The 21,826-nt window shown below is 45.2% G+C and overlaps 1 protein-coding gene across 1 annotated transcript in view; it reads left to right on the plus strand.

Annotated features, from left to right (window-relative positions):
• Nucleotides 1-21,826, plus strand: part of LOC141145600 (fucolectin-like) — a 156,979-nt gene that overhangs the window by 38,721 nt on the left and 96,432 nt on the right. Inside the window, exon 2 of the mRNA XM_073632426.1 lies at nucleotides 15,344-15,617. Within this exon, the coding sequence (XP_073488527.1) occupies nucleotides 15,344-15,617 (274 nt within the window). The remainder of the gene's footprint in view (nucleotides 1-15,343; nucleotides 15,618-21,826) is intronic.

A 21,826-nucleotide genomic window follows, 5' to 3' on the forward strand; every position in this document is an offset into this window, starting at 1 on the left:
TGCTAGGGAACAGGACGCCCAGCGAGAATAGGAACATAATAATTAGCTGGAATACACATAACGTGACAATACTATATCAAATTGGACCGGGAGGGAATCTTGCAGGCAACACCACATAAATTAAAATACATAAACAATTCATAAAATATAATTATGAAAAAAATTATGACAAAAAATTTAATTAAAAACTATAAGAGATAATTAATATCAGAACCTTCACTGCAGCCACCTTTCACAAAACAAAAAACTCATTATTGCAATATCCAACAGACTATAACATCCTACATACATAAAACAACTGTTATCGATCGGAAATAAAACAGTTCAAATCGAACTCGACATTAAGCCCTGTGGGTACTCCTACACGAGTCTCATAGACCCAGAACGACTCACGGCGGCTTAATTGTCTTATAAATTACCCCCTCTCCAGTGGGGTGTAACTTTTTCTACTCCCCAGAACTTTAATTTCGCAGGATTGCGTTTATGACATATTTTAAAATGTTTGGAAACACTATGTGAATCAAGCCCTTTCTTAATATTAGTAATATGTTCACCAATGCGAATGTGCAGGGGACGAGACGTTCTACCCACATATTGTAAACCACATTCGCATTCCATAATGTATACCACCCCTGCCGTAGAACATGTAATGAAATCTTTAATCTGGTAAACCTTCTTAGTCGCAGTAGCCATAAACTCTTTTCGTTTTTTGATATTCCCCCTAGCTTGTTTGCATGGTGGACAACGTCCACACGCGTAAAAGCCAGTCAGGATATTAGATATCCTATTTACAGACGCAAGAGGTGGGTCAATGACCCCAGGGGCTAGTTTATCTCTTAGAGAAGGTGCCCTTTTATACACAAACTGAGGGTGTTCAGGGAGGACTGGGCCTAGTGTCTTATCTTGTTTCAAAATAGGCCAATACTTATGAATGATTTTTTCAAATTTCCTATATTGGACATTGTAGTCTAAGATAATTCTAAAATTCCCTGATTGGTCTTGTTTCACCCTAGGTCCATTAGCAACCAGTGCTGTTCTATCCATTGTACGGACGGTCTCAATATGTTTAGTAATATCAGATTTGTTATATCCCTTTTGCACAAAACGGGCTGATAGAACTTCAGACTGTGCAAGATATTCATGCTCATATGTGCAGTTCCTCCTAATGCGTACAAATTGTCCCTTAGGGATGTTGCACAACCATTGTAGATGGTGACAACTTCCCAGGGGAATGTACGCATTGCGGTCCGTGGGTTTAAAATTATTTTTTAGTTCTAACTGGTTATCTTTTAGATGGATATCTAGATCTAGGAATGTGACATGATCGTTCCCCACATTCCAAGAAAGAACAATGTTTCTATTGTTCTCGTCGAGTTTCTGCATAAAAACATCCAGGTTAGATCTGTCACCCTCCCAGATCATAATGATATCATCGATATACCGTTGGTAACAGATGAGTTCAGGAGGTGTGTTCTTATAAATAACTTCTTCCTCCCAGTGTGCCATGAATAAGTTGGCAACACTGGGAGCAAAGCGGGCCCCCATCGCCACACCCCTTGTTTGAAGGAAGAAATGTTTGTTGTACCAAAAATAATTTTTGGCTAAACAAAATCTCAAACAGTCTAAAATATAATTCTTATGCCTTTTGGTCAGATCTGATGATCCAAAAGCCCATTTAACTGAAGTTAAGGCATCTTCATGGCTAATGATCGTATATAACGAACTGACGTCCGCCGTTATCAGCACACACGAAGATGAAAGAGGGAGAGACTCTAGGATATGGATTATATGTTTAGTGTCTTTTAAAAAAGAACGAGTTTTCACAACCATAGGCTGGAGAAAAAAGTCAATATATTGACCCAGTCTAGAGGAGACTGAGTCAATCCCATTGACTATGGGCCGGCCTGGAGGGTGGGTGCTATTTTTGTGAATTTTGGGCAAAAAATATATAATTGGAGTGCGACAAAAGAAAGGATCTAAATAAGAAGCTTCCTTTGAGCTCAGAACTCCAATATGTTTGCCTCTTTCAATCAGATAGTGTAACTCTTCTTTAAACTGGAACATCGGGTCTTTAGTAAGTAAAACATAAGTATTATAATCACCCAACATATTTTCCATTTCATTATTATAGTAAGTCTTGCTCAAAACAACCAAGCCACCGCCTTTATCGGCGGGGCGTATTACAAGATCCTTCCGCTCAATCAGAGACTTAATACCCCTTTTAATAAATGCTGGGTCATCAACCTTCCGGATTTTAAGTGAATCCAAATCTTTAGAGACCATATTCCTAAACACTTCAACATGTTTGGTGTCTCGATTAGGAGGGTTAAAGACTGATTTATTGCGGAGGTCCGAGTGTCTGATCAGAGATTTCTGGATATTGGATGGATTACGTATTGAGGTATTAGAAAGATGATATTTCTTGATGTTTAAACTCCTAATAAACTTTTGCAAACTAATATATGTGTGGAATTTATTTAAATTACGAGTGGGGGCGTATTTCAGGCCCTTATCGAGAACCTTAATCTCATCCTCACTCAAAGGTGAGCCGCTAAGGTTGTAGATACCGGCCCCTACTGGGGTTTCACTCTTTTTAGTTCGCCTACCTCCTCTCCTTCCTCTCTGATTTTTCTTTTTCTTAGCCCACTGTCTGGGTTCACAAGGGGTGGGGCCACATTCAATCTCCCCCCTGGATTGGGTGGAATGAATGGAGCACCTCTCACCATCCCTCTCGGGGACCTGAAAAAATCCCCTCCCCTATTGGGTCCGGGATTTTGTAATGGTGTGAACCTATTTTGGATGGAAATGGGGTTTCTAAAAGATTGAAACCCTCTCCCTCTGTTATAAGGGATACTGTGAGGTCTAGAAAAATACTGGTTATCGTTGGTAGGGCCATTACTGTAACCCCAGTTATGCTCACTGTCAGGGAAATAAGTATCTTGATGATAGGATACTTCATTGTTGCGAGGGGGATTCCAAGGGTATTGCCTATAAGGTGAGTCAAAGACATCCCTCTTGGTCCCCCTTCCTTTTTTATTTTTCCCTCTTTTATTGTGTACCACTTTAAATGGATTAGTGTATGAAGGGGTACCTGGATTTCTGTAGTCAAACTGATCACAATTAACTCTAGGATCCTCTTGTTGTGTAGGTAGGGGGGTATAAGGGGGTTCTCTGTTAGTAGAAGCTGGTACCGGATGAGCAGTTGCTAACTCTCCTGGTTTGCTCTGCCATTTATATACGTTCCCTTTCCCAAAATCCTCCAAATCTCTTATGTATTTTTTCTTCTTTTTATTTTGGGTCTCATAATCCCATTTAACTAACTTATTTTTCAACTCAGCTGAGAGTCTGAGGAATTCCTCAGACTCCTTGTGAGACTCAATAGAGCTTTTAAGTTCAGCAATCTGGGTTTCAAGAAGGGTCATTTTACGTCTTTTACGTGATAATAAAAACTCAATCAATTCGAGACCCTTAGCTGTAAAAATATTTTCCCATTCTTTCATTGCCTGGTCATCCATGAGACCATCGTTGGGAGGTACCTCCCATCTGAGTCTCCTAGGGATCAGCTTGGCAGTAAGATATTGTTCAAATGAGACTATGTCCCACCATGTTTTGATCTTTTTCTCAAATAGATACCCCAGTTTTCTAAAGCCCAGGGATAGAGCATTCACTTCTTGTAATTACTAGTAAAAATCTCTCCTAATTTAATCTCTCTTTTTTCTATGTATTGGAAGATATCCATTGTCAATGCTGCTGTACCGAGATATATTAAACAGGCAATACGTATTCAAAGAAAAAGGTCAGCGCAAAAAAACATCAGATAAAACAAGCTGCTGGACACTGGACACTAAAGGCAAATATATAAGTCCTTTCAAGTGATAGAATAAACAGTAGTAGTGCAGCGCTAAAAATTCATACAACTGAAAGAAAGTCCATAAAATAACATATGCAAAAAAATAAATACAGCAAACAGAGCCAAGAAAAATCCACGGTGAAAAAGGGTGCTTCATCCAAATCCAAAGTGCTCTTCGAACTGTGCACACACCTCTTGCCAGCCAAACCGCTCACCTTGTTACACGGACCCCTGAACTAACAGAAGGGTCACATAGGCGTTCACCACTTTATTAGTGGTCAGAGTAAAATCTTGACTGGAGTACCGGAACCCACTTCATTGATCAGGCTTTACGGTTTTCATTCATATTCACATGAAATATATAAAGAATACTATAGTGCTCTCTGTATAGCTAAAACATGATATCATTTATTAAAAAAGTACTCACATAAGAAGCACTATGCCCAGTGCTAAGGTATTGAGTGCATGCATTTAAAAGGTGACAGAAGATATTAAGGTGGCTGCAGTGACGTCTCTTAGGGATGAGATCCTGATCCGCACGCGTATCGTCCAGCAGGACTTCCTCAGCGGTCTTAGGGTCCCTCACGTCTGGTCATTGTTTTATAAGCAGCCCCCTAATTCGCTCATGTGTTACCAATAAAATCCCGAGTGGTGACCGTCCAATCGGAACGCACCGCTCGGGAGTAGGAAGTAAGAGAACCTGATGTTGAACATAGTTGCAATGGTGATCGGCGTCGTAATGTCACGACGCCAGATCACCTGGTACACTGCGTCACTGCGCTCCTCCCCCCCGAGTTGCGAGCAGGGCTGTGAGCCACTACATTAAGCTGACGCGCGGGTAGGGGGAGTGTCTGAGTGGAGTGTGTAGGACGTGATCGCGTCATCCAGATGACGCTACGTAGGGTTACCTGACAAACAGCGCCTCCCTCCCTAGATCAAAAACAAAGCTGAATTAATAGTATAGGAGTGACGCTCAGTCACATGATCATCCTAGTGTCACGTCCGCTGTATGGAACGCAATCAGAGGAAGAGGCAGTAAATGCCAATCCTCTGCGTGTCTATTCTTTATATATTTCATGTGAATATGAATGAAAACCGTAAAGCCTGATCAATGAAGTGGGTTCCGGTACTCCAGTCAAGATTTTACTCTGACCACTAATAAAGTGGTGAACGCCTATGTGACCCTTCTGTTAGTTCAGGGGTCCGTGTAACAAGGTGAGCGGTTTGGCTGGCAAGAGGTGTGTGCACAGTTCGAAGAGCACTTTGGATTTGCATGAAGCACCCTTTTTCACCGTGGATTTTTCTTGGCTCTGTTTGCTGTATTTATTTTTTTGCATATGTTATTTTATGGACTTTCTTTCAGTTGTATGAATTTTTAGCGCTGCACTACTACTGTTTACTCCATGGCGGTTTATTGGAATTTTTTTTTCGATTTTATAGTTTTCAGTGTTCCTGGTGCCATTCCAGGGGATTGCCTTTGCAGTGTCTGGCCTCCCTCCCCTCCACATCCCCCCGGGTGAAATATGTGGACCATTTTATCCGGCTGTCTTATTTATCCTTTTTCGAAAGATCCGTGAATTCAGTTAAATCTACTACACCACTGAACATGTGTGGCGATCCATAAAATTATTCTACCAATTTGTAAGTCAGATTTTCTTCCTCTTCCCCACCTTTTTGTTCCTTTTCCCCCCTCTTAACAAGCTTGTCTCTAATTTTAGATACCCATATGTACCTCACCTGAGGAAGCGAGTGTTATCTGGCAAAACGTGTAGAGAATCAGTACATAAGGATTCACTCACCCCATGGAATTTTAATTCTGATTTTAGTAATGATGGCTACTTGTGTACATATACTTTGTAATTGTATGTGCTATAAATATTGTTAAATGTATGTAGTATTTGTTCTATGTCATAATACATTTTTGTACATTTTATAATTCTTGGTTGTGTTTCATTAAAGTCCCGTGGGCAATTTCCTTTTGTGTATAGAGCACTATTCCTCTCCCTGACACCAATGATGGGGCACTATTCCTCCCACTGACACCAATGATGGGGCACTATTCCTCCCACTGACACCAATGATGGGACACTATTCCTCCCACTGATACCAATCATGGGGCACTATTCCTCTTTCTGACACCAATCATGGGGCACTATTCCTCCCACTAAAACCAATGATGGGGCACTATTCCTCCCTCTGACACCAAAGATGGGGCACTATTCCTCCCTCTGACACCAAAGATGGGGCACTATTCCTCCCACTGACACCAATGATGGGACACTACTGATCTTTTATTAAAAAGAATCAAGCAACCAATTTTATACAAAAGTAAAAAACAAAACCATAGTACAAAACTTCAACAGAAATCCAAGGAATACACATCCATGTTCAGAATATATACAATATATACATAATCCACTACCAAAATTATTTACATAAAGCAGCAGAGAGGGCCTAAGAGGCACAACCCATCACCTATGTACACAGCCATTTATCAAAAATTAATCCAAAAAAAAAATAATCTAGGGTGATAAGAGACAGACAGCCACACCCGGGAAAGGGTCTCCTGGCAGTCAGGGAGGCTTGAAACCCCTCCACGCCTTCAACCAAGACCCCTGACTCCGCTTGTCTCTCTCAAGCACCCGAATCTTCTCCACCTCATGCAAAATGTCATCCACCACCACCTGAACAGGAAGGATTTTACGCCGAATGCTGACCTGACACTGTGCATTTCAAGTGAAATAACGGACTACTAGGCTAACTAGAAAAAGTGTATCTAAACAAAAAACCCCACCAGTATTGAATGCTCCGTACACCCACTCAGCATAACCCAGCCTGGAGAGGAAAGGGACACCGAGGGCCCGCCCCACCTGTTTGTACACCTCTATGTTAAAAGGGCAATGAAGCAGGAAATGGTCCATAGTCTCCTCCTCACCTGCACACTCCTCCCGAGGAAAGCTACGATCCACCCCACTGCGGAATTTCAAATTGCCCCTAACATAGAGCCTCCCATGTAAGCACAACCAGGCCAGATCCCTGAATTTAGGAGGTACTCTGTCCAATTTAATAAGTCTTAACCCTGCCCTCAAAACTGGGCCTGTGCAATCCCTTAAGGCCAATGGGTCATGAAAGACTTCGCTCAAGACTCAGCTCATAAGGACTTTCCTCGGAACTGATCTGAGATCTTCAGCCGACAATCGCCATTGCCGTAGTAACTTCAGGCACGGAGCGACATAGGCTGGTAGCTGGCCACGATGACCCCTGACATTCTTCACTTGGCCACCTTCTTCCCAAAGTCGTAGAAAAAGCCTAAACCAAGATCTAAATATGCCTGCCCATCCAGGAGGTTCCACTGCAAGCATATTACCAATATTAAACTTGAGAAAAAGCAGTGAAAAGAAAAGAACTGGGTTGACCATACCTAAGCCACCCTCCCTCCTGGATAGATAGGTGACATTCCTCTTGATGGGGTTCAGTCTGTTCCCCCACAACATCTGGAAGAACACACTACTGACCCTAGCATAGAGTGACACTGGCAAGATGCAGACAAAGCTGACATACAAGAAGATCGGAATCAGGTAAGTCTTAATCAGATCAACCCTTTCCCTCATAGATAACTTCCATCTCTTCTAGCTGACCACCTTAGTATTGGCAATTTCCAGTCTGCCTTCCCAGTTTTTGAGGCCATAATCGCCAGGTCCAAATTCAATGCCTAGAATCTTAATTCTTTCCTGGGGCACTGGAAAGGTGTCCGGGAGATCAAAACCCTCACCTTCCTTTCCCATCCAGAAAACTTCACTCTTTTCCTGATTGAGCCTGATGCTTCAGAATACCGTGATGTCAGAGAGACCACCTCCTCTGCTTCATCCGCCCCAGTGACAATCACGGACACATCGTCCACATAGGCAACAACCCTCAAAGGCGGCTCACCCGGGAGCCCCACTGGCACCCCACACAACATGCTGCTCTCTAGCCTCCTGATGAAGGGCTCGATTGCAAACACATAGAGCAGGGGACTCAGGGGACAACCCTGGCACACCCCGGAGCCAACCTCAAAGGACTGCCCAACCCAACCATTAACAAGAGGAAAGCTTTCTGCCCCCTTATACAAGACTTTTAACCAATCGACAAAACCACCCGGCAGACCGTACTTACTAAGGAGCAACCACAGGTACTCATAGTTAACACGATCAAAAGCTTTTGCCTGATCCAATGTCAGCAAATACTTTCCCCAGCCTGCAGCCCTGCATCTCTCCAAGGCCTCCCGGACAGCTAAAACTGCTGTGAAGGTGCACCTACCCTGGACCGAACAGTGCTGATGGCGAGAAAGCAAAGACTCTGCTACTGACGATAGGCGCCAGAAAATGATCTTTGCCAGTATCTTTCGACATTAAGAAGGCTGATGGGGCGCCAATTCTCAATCATCGAAGGATCTTTACCCTTTGAAAGAAGAATCACAGCTGAATGCCTCATGGGAGGGGGAAGTATCCCCTCAGCAAGGCAACTGTTAAAAACCTCTACCAAATGTGGGGCCAGAATAGGCTTAAAAGCTTTGTAAAACTCAGCCGTCAAGCCATCCGGTCCAGGTGACTTTTTGATGGTAAGCTGTTCCTCTGAGGGGCATCTGAAGCATTCAGGACCACAGATACCATACAGTGATCAGAGAACTCTACTGCCTGCACCACTGGGGGTGAGAAAGCAGAGGTATCCTTCAAAAAAAACCTATCTATTCTACTCTGACTATTACCTCGATGAAAGGTGAACCCGGTGTCATCCGGGAGGTGCTTAATGTGCACATCCACAAGACGAGCATCCCTAACCATACTATTTAAAAAAATGCTATCATATCCCAGCCTGTCCTTGAAGTCCTTCCTGTCCTTGGGCCTAGTTACTGTATTAAAGTCACCTCCAAAGACCACTTGCCGGGATGTAAAAAGAAATGGCTTGATCCTTGTAAAAAGGCATTTCCTGTCCCACTTTGTGTGCGGCCCATAAACATTAATTAGGCGCAGGTCCTGCCCTCCCACAAGGACGTCTAAGACCATACATCTCCCAATCTCCACCTCAATAACCCGCCGGACAGTTACCATGCCGGTTTTAAACAACACCACCACACCGCCGTAAGGCTCGGCCGCAAGAGACCAGTAAGATGGACCATACCTCCACTCTCTCTTGGCCATATGAATATCTGCCAAGGAGGTGAGCCTAGTCTCTTGCAAAAATAAAATTTCAGCGTCTAATTGGCTGAACAAAAAGAAGGCCATAGAACGAGCTCTTACTGACTTAATGCTGGCGACATTTATTGTCACCACTTTTAATGGAGGGGGAAACGCCATTTGGGTTATTGGGTGGATTGCTTCTTAGCTCCCCTCTGCTGCTCATCACCAGAAGCCTCTCTCTTTCTTGAGGCCGCCTCAAATTCCATTTCAGAATCGGAACTTCGCTCCGAAGAAGCTCCAGATGAGGAAATATCCCACGTAGAGGACCTATAACGGTTGGAGACAGGCACTGGAGACTGTTCCGTCCTCACCACCTGCTTCTTCCGCTTCCCAACCTTCCTTCTCTCCTCCAGGTACTGCAGGTCAGCTTCAGAGATGCCCTCATCTCTTACTTTTTTCTGTAAAGTCTTTCCACAAGACTTCTTTACAGAGGAAGAAGCGACCTTTTTAGTACATGTTACCACTCCTGGTGGGGGGGGGGTGCTCCCTTTGAGTCAGACTTAGGAGGGGTAAACTCCTGGGGGGGAACTGACTCGGGGGGCACAGACTTGGAAGGTTCTGACACAAGAGGAGGGGATACAGTAGGCTGGGGGGACACAGAGACAGATACAGAAGGAATACTTACAGACACAGGAGGGGTGGCCACAGGAACTGGAGAGGGATCCTGAACAGGACCAGGGGAGTCGGTCACCGCAGAGGAGGATGGTACACCAGGGGCCTCACCCTCCATCCCGTCCAGCCTTGACAAGTCATCTAGTACCTCCTTCGCCATATTGTGCCAGGCTTCAGGACATCTGCTGTAGGGGTGGCCAAGGCGCAGGCACAGGTTGCACCTGATCATCTCGGTGCAGTCCTTGGCCATATGACCCTGACCCCGACACACTGAACATATCAAGGCTGAACAGGAAGAGCTCAAATGCCCCTTTTCTCCACAGCGGTGACACAGCTTCGACTGACCAGGGTAGAAAATAGTCATCCTATCCCTCCCTATAAAAGCTGAGGAGGGCAGGTGACGTACAACATTCCCATCGATGGCCAACCTGACTGTAACCGACCAACCCCCAGTCCAGATGTTACGTTCATCAAGTATTTTATTGGGCTTAGTCAATACCTCACCATAATTCTTTAACCAGACCTCTAAATCTCGAGCAGGAACACTCTCATTAGTGAGAATAATTGTGATTTTTTTCACTGTAGACCTTTGTGAAACTGCAACTGAGGCCAGACCTTCCCATTCAGGTTTTGACCTGCACCGAGCCTCATATCGCTCCCAGAACAGGTCAAGACCCTCTGGCCTGGTGAAACTAATGGTATAATCCCGTGTCCCAGCAACATGTATTAGGGCATACAGATCGTTTGCCCCAAAACCCATCTCCAAAATCATGTCCACCACCCCACGCCGTGCTGGAGGGATTGCACCACCTTCCCATTTAAGCATCACTACATTTCGTTTCGGACCCCCAGCAGAAGCCAGAGACCCAAGACCAGATCCTGGGGTGCTCAAGGTGGTAGGTCGCAGGGGGAAAACCCTCTTGGGGGCTGAGCTACCAGGAGCAGAGAGTACCACCTGAGCAAATGTAGGCTTATCAGGGCCAAGGCCCCACACTGATGTCACATTAGTCTTTACATTACAATCATTATTATTATCTGCTGGAACGGAGTTGGTAGGACTGTCCATCACACTTGTGCTGGGATAATTTTTATCAGTCACACAAACATTCACATTCCCATCAGGAATAGTCACAGTTTCTGATGTAATACCAGCTGTCTCCTGAAGCTGTGCTGAAGAATCCTCAGCAGCTGTGGGGCAAACAGCTTTAGACTCAGCTGAAGGGGGGTTAATTGGATCTGCTGAATGTTGCAGTTCCTCTGCAGGAATGTCATTTTTTGAATGCATTTTTTGCTGTACTGCAGCATCAGCAGGTACAGCATTGCTACACATGGGACTAGCAGCCTGATTGTCACTGGGCACATTGTCTGTATCAGTCACAGTGTTCACAAAAACAGTTTTATGCACTACATGGAGCTTGACAGGCTTTACCTTGTCAGGCATATTATCAGTAATGTCCTCCTCATGAAACACCAACTGATCCTCCCGCAAAGGAGACTCCATTGCCTGGATGGCCCTGAGCATGCCTCCTGAGTCCTGGGAAGGCATGGGGCTGCTTACCTCACCCTGAGGGGGGCAGGGGGTCTGAACTGGGGGTCTCCTCCTCCACCTCCATTTTTGTCATTCTGGCAAACCTTCTGTCATTGCAGAATTTTTCCTTAAAGGGCCCATCTCTGCCTTCCATCATGGACACAATGGTTTCCTGGTGTTCAACCTGGACCTTGGCCAGTTGGATCTCCGGATCCATGGATCCACGTTTCTGGCTATGCAAGCCCTCACGCTGCCTTCTCAGGCGCTTCAGCTCCGCTCTCAGTTTATAGTGTTTGTCTCTCTCCCTATTCAGGACCTTAATCCCGGCCACCACTCGCTCCTGAATTGCCTCTGAGCCTTCACCCTCACCAGGGGCAGAGAGATCCCCAACCATGGCTTGCACAGGGGCAGGTATGTTACCTGATGGCCCAGGAGATGGCTGTGAGCTTCCAGCAGGAGAGGCCCTGCTGGCCTCCATGGCTTCCCCAGAAAGGGGCCAGGAGAGCTGGGAGAGATTTCACCACTACTCCCCTCTCACACGGATCACCTGGAGCAGCTTCAGAGAGACACCTTCCTCCTGACACACCTGTGCTCCAATGATGGGTGGGGCACTATTCCTCCCACTGACACCAATGATGGGGCACTATTCCTCTCACTGACACCAATGGTGGGGCACTATTCCTCTCACTGACACCAATGTTGGGGCACTATTCCTCTCACTGACACCAATGATGGGGCACTATTTCTCTCACTGACACCAATGACGGGGTACTATTATTCTCAATGACAGCAATTATGGGGCACTGTTCCTCTTACTGACACCAATGATGGGGCACTATTACTCCCATTGACTCCAATGATAGGGCACTATTCCTCTCACTGACACCAATGGTGGGGCACTATTCCTCTCACTGACACCAATGATGGGGCATTATTCCTCTCACTGACACCAATGATGGGGCACTATTCCTCTCACTGACACCAATGATGGGGTACTATTCTTCTCAATGACACCAATGATGGGGCACTGTTTCTCTCTCTGACATCAATGATGGGGCACTATTACTCCCATTGACTCAAATGATGGGGCACTATTCCTCTCAGTAGGGATGAGCTTCGAGTTCGAGTCGAACTCATGTTCAACTCGAACATTGGCTGTTCGCAAGTTCGCCGAACAGCGAACAATTTGGGGTGTTCGCGGCAAATTCGAATGCCGCAGAACACCCTTTAAAAGTCCATGGGAGAAATCAAAAGTGCTAATTTTAAAGGCTTATATGCAAGTTATTGTCATAATCCATGTCCCCAGGGGACATGGATTAATGCAAAAAAAAGTTTTAAAAATGGCCGTTTTTTCAGGAGCAGCGATTTTAATAATGCTTAAAGTCAAACAATAAAAGTGTAATATCCCTTTAAATTTCGTACCTGGGGGGTGTCTATAGCATGCCTGTAAAGGGGGGCATGTTTCCCGTGTTTAGAACAGTCTGACAGCAAAATGACATTTCAAAGGAAAAAACCCATTTAAAACTACCCGCGGCTATTGCATTGCCGACAATACACATAGAAGTTCATTGATAAAACGGCATGGGAATTCCCCACAGGGAAACCCCGAACCAAAATTAAAAAAAAAAAATGACGTGGGGTTCCCCCTAAATTCCATACCAGGCCCTTCAGGTCTGGTATGGATTTTAAGGGGAACCCCGCGCCAAAAAAAAAAAAAAATGGCGTGGGGTCCCCCCAAAAATCCATACCAGACCCTTATCCGAGCATGCAACCTGGCAGGCCGCAGGAAAAGAGGGGGGACGAGAGTGCGGCCCCCCCTCCCAAACCGTACCAGGCCACATGCCCTCAACATTGGGAGGGTGCTTTGGGGTAGCCCCCCAAAACACCTTGTCCCCATGTTGATGAGGACAAGGGCCTCGTCCCCACAACCCTGGCCGGTGATTGTTGGGGGTCTGCAGGCAGGGGGTTTATCGGAATCTGGAAGCCCCCTTTAACAAGGGGACCCCCAGATCCCGCCCCCCCTGTGTGAAATAGTAAGGGGGTACTTACCCCTACCATTTCACTAAAAAACTGTCAAAAATGTTAAAAATGACAAGAGACAGTTTTTGACAATTCCTTTATTTAAATGCTTCTTCTTTCTTCTATCTTCCTTCATCTTCTTCTTCTTCATCTTCTTCTGGTTCTTCTGGTTCTTTCTCCGGCGTTCTCGTCCAGCATCTCCTCCGTGGCGTCTTCTATCTTCTTCTCCTCGGGCCGCTCCGCACCCATGGCATGGGGGGAGACTCCCGCTCTTCTCTTCATCTTCTTCTCTTCTTCATTTTCTTCTCCGGGCCGCTCCGCATCCATGCTGGCATGGAGGGAGGCTCCCGCTGTGTGACGGCGTCTCCTCGTCTGACAGTTTGTAAATAACGGTGGGCGGGGCCACCCAGTGACCCCGCCCCCTCTGATGCACGGGACATGACGGGAGTTCCCTGTGACATTCCCCGTGCCGTCACAGGGAAGTCCCGTCAAGTCACCGTGCGTCAGAGGGGGGCGGGGTCACATGGTGGCCCCACCCCCTGTTATTTAAGAACCGTCAGACGAGGAGACGCCGTCACACAGCGGGAGCCTCCCTCCATGCTAGCATGGGTGCGTAGCGGCCCGGAGAAGAAAATGAAGAAGAGAAGAAGGAAGAAGAGAAGAGGATGAAGAAGAAGATGAAGAGAAGAGCGGGAGCCTCCCCCCATGCCATGGGTGCGGAGCGGCCCGAGGAGAAGAAGATAGAAGATGCCGCGGAGGAGATGCTGGGCGAGAACGCCGGAGGAAGAACCAGACGAGCAAGAAGAACCAGAAGAAGGAGAAGATGAAGGAAGATAGAAGAAAGAAGAAGCATTTAAATAAAGGAATTGTCAAAAACTGTCTCTTGTCATTTTTAACGTTTTTGACAGTTTTTTAGTGAAATGGTAGGGGTAAGTACCCCCTTACCATTTCACACAGGGGGGGGGCGGGATCTGGGGGTCCCCTTGTTAAAGGGGGCTTCCAGATTCCGATAAGCAGACCCGCAGACCCCCACAACCACCGGCCAGGGTTGTGGGGATGAGGCCCTTGTCCTCATCAACATGGGGACAAGGTGTTTTGGGGGGCTACCTCAAAGCACCCTCCCAATGTTGAGGGCATGTGGCCTGGTACGGTTCAGGAGGGGGGGCCGCACTCTCGTCCCCCCCTCTTTTCCTGCGGCCTGCCAGGTTGCATGCTCGGATAAGGGTCTGGTAAGGATTTTTGGGGGGACCCCACACCGTTTTTTTGGGTTTTTTTATGACAATAACTTGCATATAAGCCTTTAAAATTAGCACTTTTGATTATTCATGTTCGTGCCCCATAGACTTTAACGGTGTTTGCGTGTTCGAGCGAACTTTTTTCCTGTTCGCATGTTCTGGTGCGAACCGAACAGGGGGGTGTTCGGCTCATCCCTACCTCTCAGTGAGACCAATGATGGGGCACTATTCCTCTCTCTGACACCAATGATGAGGCACTATTCCTCTCACTGACAGCAATGATAAGGCACTATTAATCTTGCTGAAACCAATAATGGGGCACTATTCCTCTCACTGACCCCAATGATTGGGTTCTTTTCCTCTCACTGACACCAAAGATAAGGACACTATTCCTGTTGCTGACTCCAACTATGGGGCATTATTCCTATCGCTGACACCAATCATAGGGGAACTATTCATCACACTGACACCAATGATGGGGCACTGTTCCTATCACTGTCACTAATGATGGGGCAATTATTCCTCATCCTGCTGACCAAAGGTGTTATGTAATTTAATTACTCCCAGTGACCACCACGTCTGAAGTATTTTTTTTTATCCCTAATGGCCATAGTCCAGCCCCCCCATAAAGTCTGAAGAATAGTAGACTGGCCCTTTGTTTAGAATGTTTGGAGACCCCTGGAGGTTTGTATTGGTGATGTGATGTCCTGGTGGTGGGTATAATCATAAAGGTGGAGAGAAGGCCAGGAAAAGAGTATTCTCTATCCTATGAAGGTTTAGATCATGGAATTGGTAGATATTCTTTTTTAAATGGTAAATTTTCCATAAAGTGACATTTCTGGTTGTGAGGTCACTAATTGATTCTATGTCTTATCTCCAGCGGTTAATGTGGCCCGAAATGGAGAAGCCAGCCAGAGTTCTAACTTCCAGTCCAGCTATGCATACAAAGCCATAGACGGAAATGCAGACGGGGATTTTGAGAAAGGTTTCTGCTCTCACACCAATGATGACTTCGAATCCTGGTGGAATCTGGACCTGAAAAAGACCTACAACATATCCAGTATCATTATCACAAACCGCCAGGACGCCTGCGAAAAACGCCTGCTGGGGGCCGAGATCCGCATTGGTGATTCACCTGATCGCAAAAATCCTGTGTGAGTACATGGAGGCTTACTTCTTCTTCAAAAAGGGGCTACAAACTATGATGGTGCCCCAATATGGGCTGATAAACGGGTGGATTAGATTTGTGTTACCAAATCAGTCAGAAATGGACCATCCCAACTGCTGCCATCCATGCAAATTGTTAGAAAAAAATAAGCAAGTTTTATATATATATATATATTTATATCTAAATTATAAAAAAAACATATTTTTATATATAATTGTATTTTTTTTTATATATACAGTATTACACAAAAGTGCGTACACCCCTCACATTTTTGTAAATCTTTTCTTCTATCTTTTCATGTGACAACACTGAAGAAATGACACTTTGCTACAATGTAAAGTAGTGAGTGTACAGCTTGTATAACAGTGTAAATTTGCTGTCCCCTCAAAATAACTCAACACACAGCCATTAATGTCTAAACCGCTGGCAACAAAAGTGCACTAAACTTCTTTGGTGGACCATGTGAGGCCTGTTCTGAGTGGAACCTGTCCTGTTATACCGCTGTATGGTCTTGGCCACTGTGCTGCAGCTCAGTTTAAGGGTCTTGGCAATCTTCTTATAGCCTAGGCCATCTTTATGTAGAGCAACAGTTCTTTTTTTCAGATCATCAGAGAGTTCTTTGCCATGAAGTACCATGTTGAACTTCCAGTGACCAGTATGAGAGAGTGAGAGCGATAACACCAAATTTAACACACCTGCTCCCCATTCACACCTGAGACCTTGTAACACTGAGTCACATGACACTGGGGAGGGACAATGGCTAATTGGGCCAAATTTGGACATTTTCACTTAGGGGTGTATTCACTTTTGTTGCCAGTGATTTAGACATTAATGGTTGTGTGTTGCGTTATTTTGAGGGGACAGCAAATTTACACTGTTATACAAGCTGTACACTCACTACTTTACATTGTAGCAAAGTGTCATTTCTTCAGTGTTGTCACATGAAAAGATAGAATAAAATATTTACAAAAATGTGAGGGGTGTACTCACTTCTGTGAGATACTGAATATGATATAAGTAATATATATCACAGTATAAGTGAACCTCTTATAGTAGTGATTATTTGCTCTTTTTTGTACTATAAAGGGCTAAGTTTTGTTTTTTTAACCCCATTATGACAGATGATACAAAAAATGCATAAATAAACAAGATTGCTGCGCTATTATCAATATATTAAAGCACAGGACCACTTAATATTCGTGAGAAAAACAGTGAAAATGTGTGTAGACTGCCATTCACACAAATGAATATAAATGAGGTATAAATATAAAGTACAATACAATGCGGAACTTCTATACCGAATACTGAGAAAATCAATATTATAAATTCTCCTGTGCACTGCTGATGCCCCTAGCAACAGGAAACTGGGAACAAATGGGTAGGTATAAAATAGTTTGTAGTGACCTAGCATACATCTGCCGATCCAGCTGGCTCCAATCTCTGATGAGAAAACAATCGGGCTGATAAAACCCCTTTTACTTGTCTTTTCTTCTCAATATAAACCAATCCCTTGACCATGGATCCCGGTTCTCAGAGAAAAAAAAAAAAAGAAACAAAAATAGTGCAATATTGCTGAGGAAAAAACTGGGCTAAGTAAGCTAAATGAATACACTCACATGCGCCCGGATTATGCAAGCATGTTTGTAACAGTCAGGCTCCTTCCTCCTCAGAGCCCCTCCGTGTATTGTACACCTTTGGCTGACGTCACTGGCTCCTCCTCCCGACGCGTTGCATCACAGGTCACGTGACTTTTTCAAGAGAATAAAGCCTTGTGATGAGCGTGAGGGAATTTATAGCCACACGTTATACGCGGGTTGCCATGGTGACGTAGGATTCATTGTAACATCATGCCGTTACATTTAACAAACAGCTGCAGTGTGATATCAATATGTAATGGTTGATACAAATGACAGAGCCATATCAAATGTTCCACATATTCCAATGCAAACTAAGTTCTAGACTGTTAGCAAAAACCATACATAAATATTTTATTAAAATACAAACTAAATTAAAAACATCTTGAGACTTCCGGTTCCGGCGCCACATTAGGAGAAGGTAGATATCCTCAGCTCCTGCCGCACTCCCCACATAACTGGCCACCAGCACCCGCTAACGCCTCTGGGAGAATCCCCCACCACACCCGCTGCTCTGTGGGCACAAATGGATCGCTTCGTAGAGCGATCATACGCGCGAGTGGCATCCTCCTCGCTACCTCCCGCGGGAGAGACAGAAACTAGCGCAGCCAAAATGGCAGCAGCGCCATCTCCAGCAGTACCGCTGCAGCCGCACTCACAGCCTCCCTCAGCCTCAGAGATAGCAGCCGCCGATAGCTCAAGCAGAAGTTACACTGCTAGGCCTTACACTGGCTGCCGCCGTAGATGCAGCAGTCCACAGAGGGCTGGAACAGTTCCACATAGAGGTGCAGGCTCAGGCGCAGAGGCTCACACAAACGGAGGAAAGGATCTCATCCCTGGAAGATGAATCCGCAGCCACATCTGCTATGCTAGCACACATAACCACTACAAACAGAGATATTTGGGACAAACTCGATTTGGAAAATCGTTAGAGGAGAAACAATCTACGCATAATAGGACTCCCAGAATCAGTCACTACTCCCCAACTCACAAATATCTGTGCAAAAATCATTCCCGAGCAACTGGGTCTCCGCATACCATGCACTATTGAAAGAGCACATCGCATTGGGCAGTACTCAGACAGCCGCGCCAAACCTCGCCACGTTATAGTCACATATTTAAACTACGCTGACAAGAACGCCATTATGCAAAAGTGTCACCGATCACACTCACTGTCAGTAGATGGGACAAAACTGCTGCTCTTTGTGGACTACTCGGTGGAGATAATGAATAGAGGTAAGGCATTCTCTCCGATATGCTCCATCCTATACCATAACCAAATCAGGTTCTCTCTAGCCTACCCGGCAATCCTCCGCATCCAAACGCACGAAGGGGAACAACTCGCTTTCGCCACGCCCGACGAAGCGGAAAGATATGTCAAAACTTTGGGCACAGAAATGGAACACATCAACTCTACAGAGAGCTCTACCTCACCATCAACGGCCTCACCATCCCCACCACCTAAACAACAACGTAGTCCGACCAAGCCCCCCTACAAATGCATCCACGTCACTCAGAAGGACGACCGCTCGGGACATAACTGAAGAACCACAGAGACACGCTGCTATTGCACGCATGTGGGAGATGGTTAGTATTATTCCTCGCTTTTTCTCCCTATCCTCCCTCCTAATCTTCTTTTTTTTTTTTTTATTATTTTTGTACTTTATCTGACTGAGCTATGTGCCCTGGTCAATGCTCTAACCTGCTGCTTTACTAGGTCTAGATGTGTTTGAGCAATAGGCTATAGTTACACGTTTATGTTACCACCATGATGTTTTATTGTTTACTTTTATGATTACCATAAAGGCTCCCACTACCAATCTGCTACACCGCTCACCCCCTTTTTGACTTCAGCCACAGGCTGCACTCTTATCCACTATAACCTACCCCCCTATATGGAGTGGATACGCTCCATTTCTAACTTCCATCCTTTTGACTGCCCTTGCAGGTCGCCCACCACCCCTCCCCCACCTACCTTCTACCCCTCTCCCCTTGGCTTAACCCCTGTCGCCAGGGGAGGAGCTGGTAGCTGATGGGAGCTAAGATAGGTAGTTGAATCTCATGTGGAAAAAAGTGAAGTTTAGGTTATGATTATATGTTAACTGTATTTACATGATTTACACTTATACCCTCGGGAGACTTATGCTGCTTTGGCGACTCTCAGATTGCAGATGCTCTGTCTACAAAGGGGCTCCATTGTAAGCCCTCAACCCAATACGTTTCTTCATATCAGACATGGCCTCTTCAAGCAGTGGGAATCACCTAAAGTTTGTCTCATGGAACGTTACGGGGCTCCGCTCTCCATGTAAACGTATGGCCATCCTTTGGCATTCTACAGGAGACACATCTGTCCTCGGATGATCTGACACGTATTCGCAAACTATGGGTAGGCTCGGTGTTTGGCTCACCAGCAAGTGGTCGCAAGGCCAGAGTAGCTATTCTGATACACAAGAACCTAAGACATACTGTAAGAGATGTTAAGACTGACTCGACAGGATGCAAATTGACCCTACACATTACTTTAGGCACCAAGCAAGTTGCTATTACTAACATTTATGCTCCTAACTCCCCAGACACCTCCTTCTTCCAAGACATGGTGCAGGATACTCTCTGCCCCTGAAACCATGCACCTAGTAGGCGGAGAATTTAACTCGGCCATGTCCACACTAGCAGACCGCACAAAAGTCCCAACTCGCAGGCCACATAACTCTACTCCCCCAACACCTGATTCTACTCTTCTAGCACAATCCATTGCTTCCATGCACTACATAGACTCATGGCGGCTAATGCACCCAACAGATCAGGAGTATACTTTCTTCTTGCCCCCACATAACTCCTTTTCACGCATCGATTACTTCTTTGCCTCCCCTGCTCTAATAACCGCCCTATGCGATTTGAATTCGAAATTGCGGACGCCAGACTCTCAGACCACAGTCCCATTGTAATACACCTGACCCATGCTAAATCTTCATCCTCGCCCATGTGGCGCTTTCCTTCATATCTGGCAGACAATGAAGACTTCCGCCACACACTATACGAAGTGTGGAATTAATACGCCTCCACTAACGGAGCTCACATCACCGAACCTAACCTCTTTTGGAAAGCTGGTAAAGCCTTCCTGAGAGGGAAAATCATCTCTTATACCACTCAATTTAAAAACCACACCAGGCAGCAATACTAACAAGCCAGTGAAACTTTACGTTCAGCACACAAACGCCTAACTTTATTTTTTTGTTTTTTGTTTTTTTTTTGTTTTTGTTTTTTTTTTGTTTTTTTTGCCACATTCAGATCACCTTTTTCGGGGGTCTTAAATCAACTTTTCAGTTCATTTTCGTTTAGACACAGACCCACCCAAGTCTCATCATTGTGGCTATTGCTATATCCAAAGGAAAAAAAAAGAGGCAGGACCGGAAATAGAAAATCAAAATGCCAAATCATACCTCTCCTATTTATATACTTAAACCATACCCCTATTTCTAAAATTTTTGCTCCCCCCCCCCTTTTTTTTTTTTTTCCATTCCCCCCCCTTCCCTCCCCATCCCCTCCCCAGGTCCTCCCCATCCCTCTTCTCCAACCCTCTTCTCCAAGGTCTGTTTTCTTTTATTCTCCTCCTTTAGTCTTAGGCTTTGTATTCTTTAGCGTAGCTCCATGTTTTTTTGAATTTTTTCCAGCGATCCCACCTGCCCCTATTTATGCTTCCTATTTCCCTGAGCCTACTCCCAAGCGTCTCCATATTACAAGTCTCCTCTACAGCATCATACCACTGCCATGTCTCGGGGGGCTCTCTCCTCTGCCAATTCCTCGGTATCGTTTTTTTTGCCGCATTCAGTAGCTGCGGTACCAGTGACTGTTTATAATTTTTTGGATCACCTGCCCCCCCGTGGAACAGAACCACCCAAGGGTCGTCTTCGACTTCTATCCCCGTGATCTCTTTAATTAACCCTAGTATTTTACACCAAAATTTTTTAATTTTGGGACAGTTCCACCATAGGTGTCCCATTGTACCGACTTCTTGACATCCTCTCCAACAACTGGCTGGCCCTTTCTGGAATCTACTGGTTATCTCCGGGGTAAGGTAACTTCTACTAATGCATTTGTAGTTCATTTCTTCTGTTCGGGTATCTAATGCCGAAAAAGCTATCATTTTCAAAATTCTTTTAATTGTGACTGAATCTTTCTTAGTGCCTAGATCTCTCTCCCATTTTGCCATGAATGGCGGTATCTCCAATTTTTCTGAGGTCATCAAAATTTTGTATATTTGAGATATTGTATTCCTTGACGTTCCCCTATCACACAACCTCTCGAAGTCTGTCAGTTGTTCCCCCGACCTAATCGGGTGAGGTAACGTGCTGATAAAGTGACTTAATTGGAGATAGCGCCATTTCTCTAATCCCCGTGGTTCCTTTCCGTGTGTGAATTGTTGAAGTGGTATAATTTTTCCTTCTTTTATAACTTCTCTTAATTGTGATTTCCCCCAAAGTGCTTCTTTTCCTTTAGTGTTCTCCATACCTGGAGTGAAAAAATTATTGTCTATAAGTGTAATCAGTGGTGAGTTATATTC

The sequence above is a fragment of the Aquarana catesbeiana genome, linkage group LG05, assembly GCF_042186555.1.
Source record: "Aquarana catesbeiana isolate 2022-GZ linkage group LG05, ASM4218655v1, whole genome shotgun sequence".
Classification (NCBI taxonomy): Eukaryota; Metazoa; Chordata; class Amphibia; order Anura; family Ranidae; genus Aquarana; species Aquarana catesbeiana.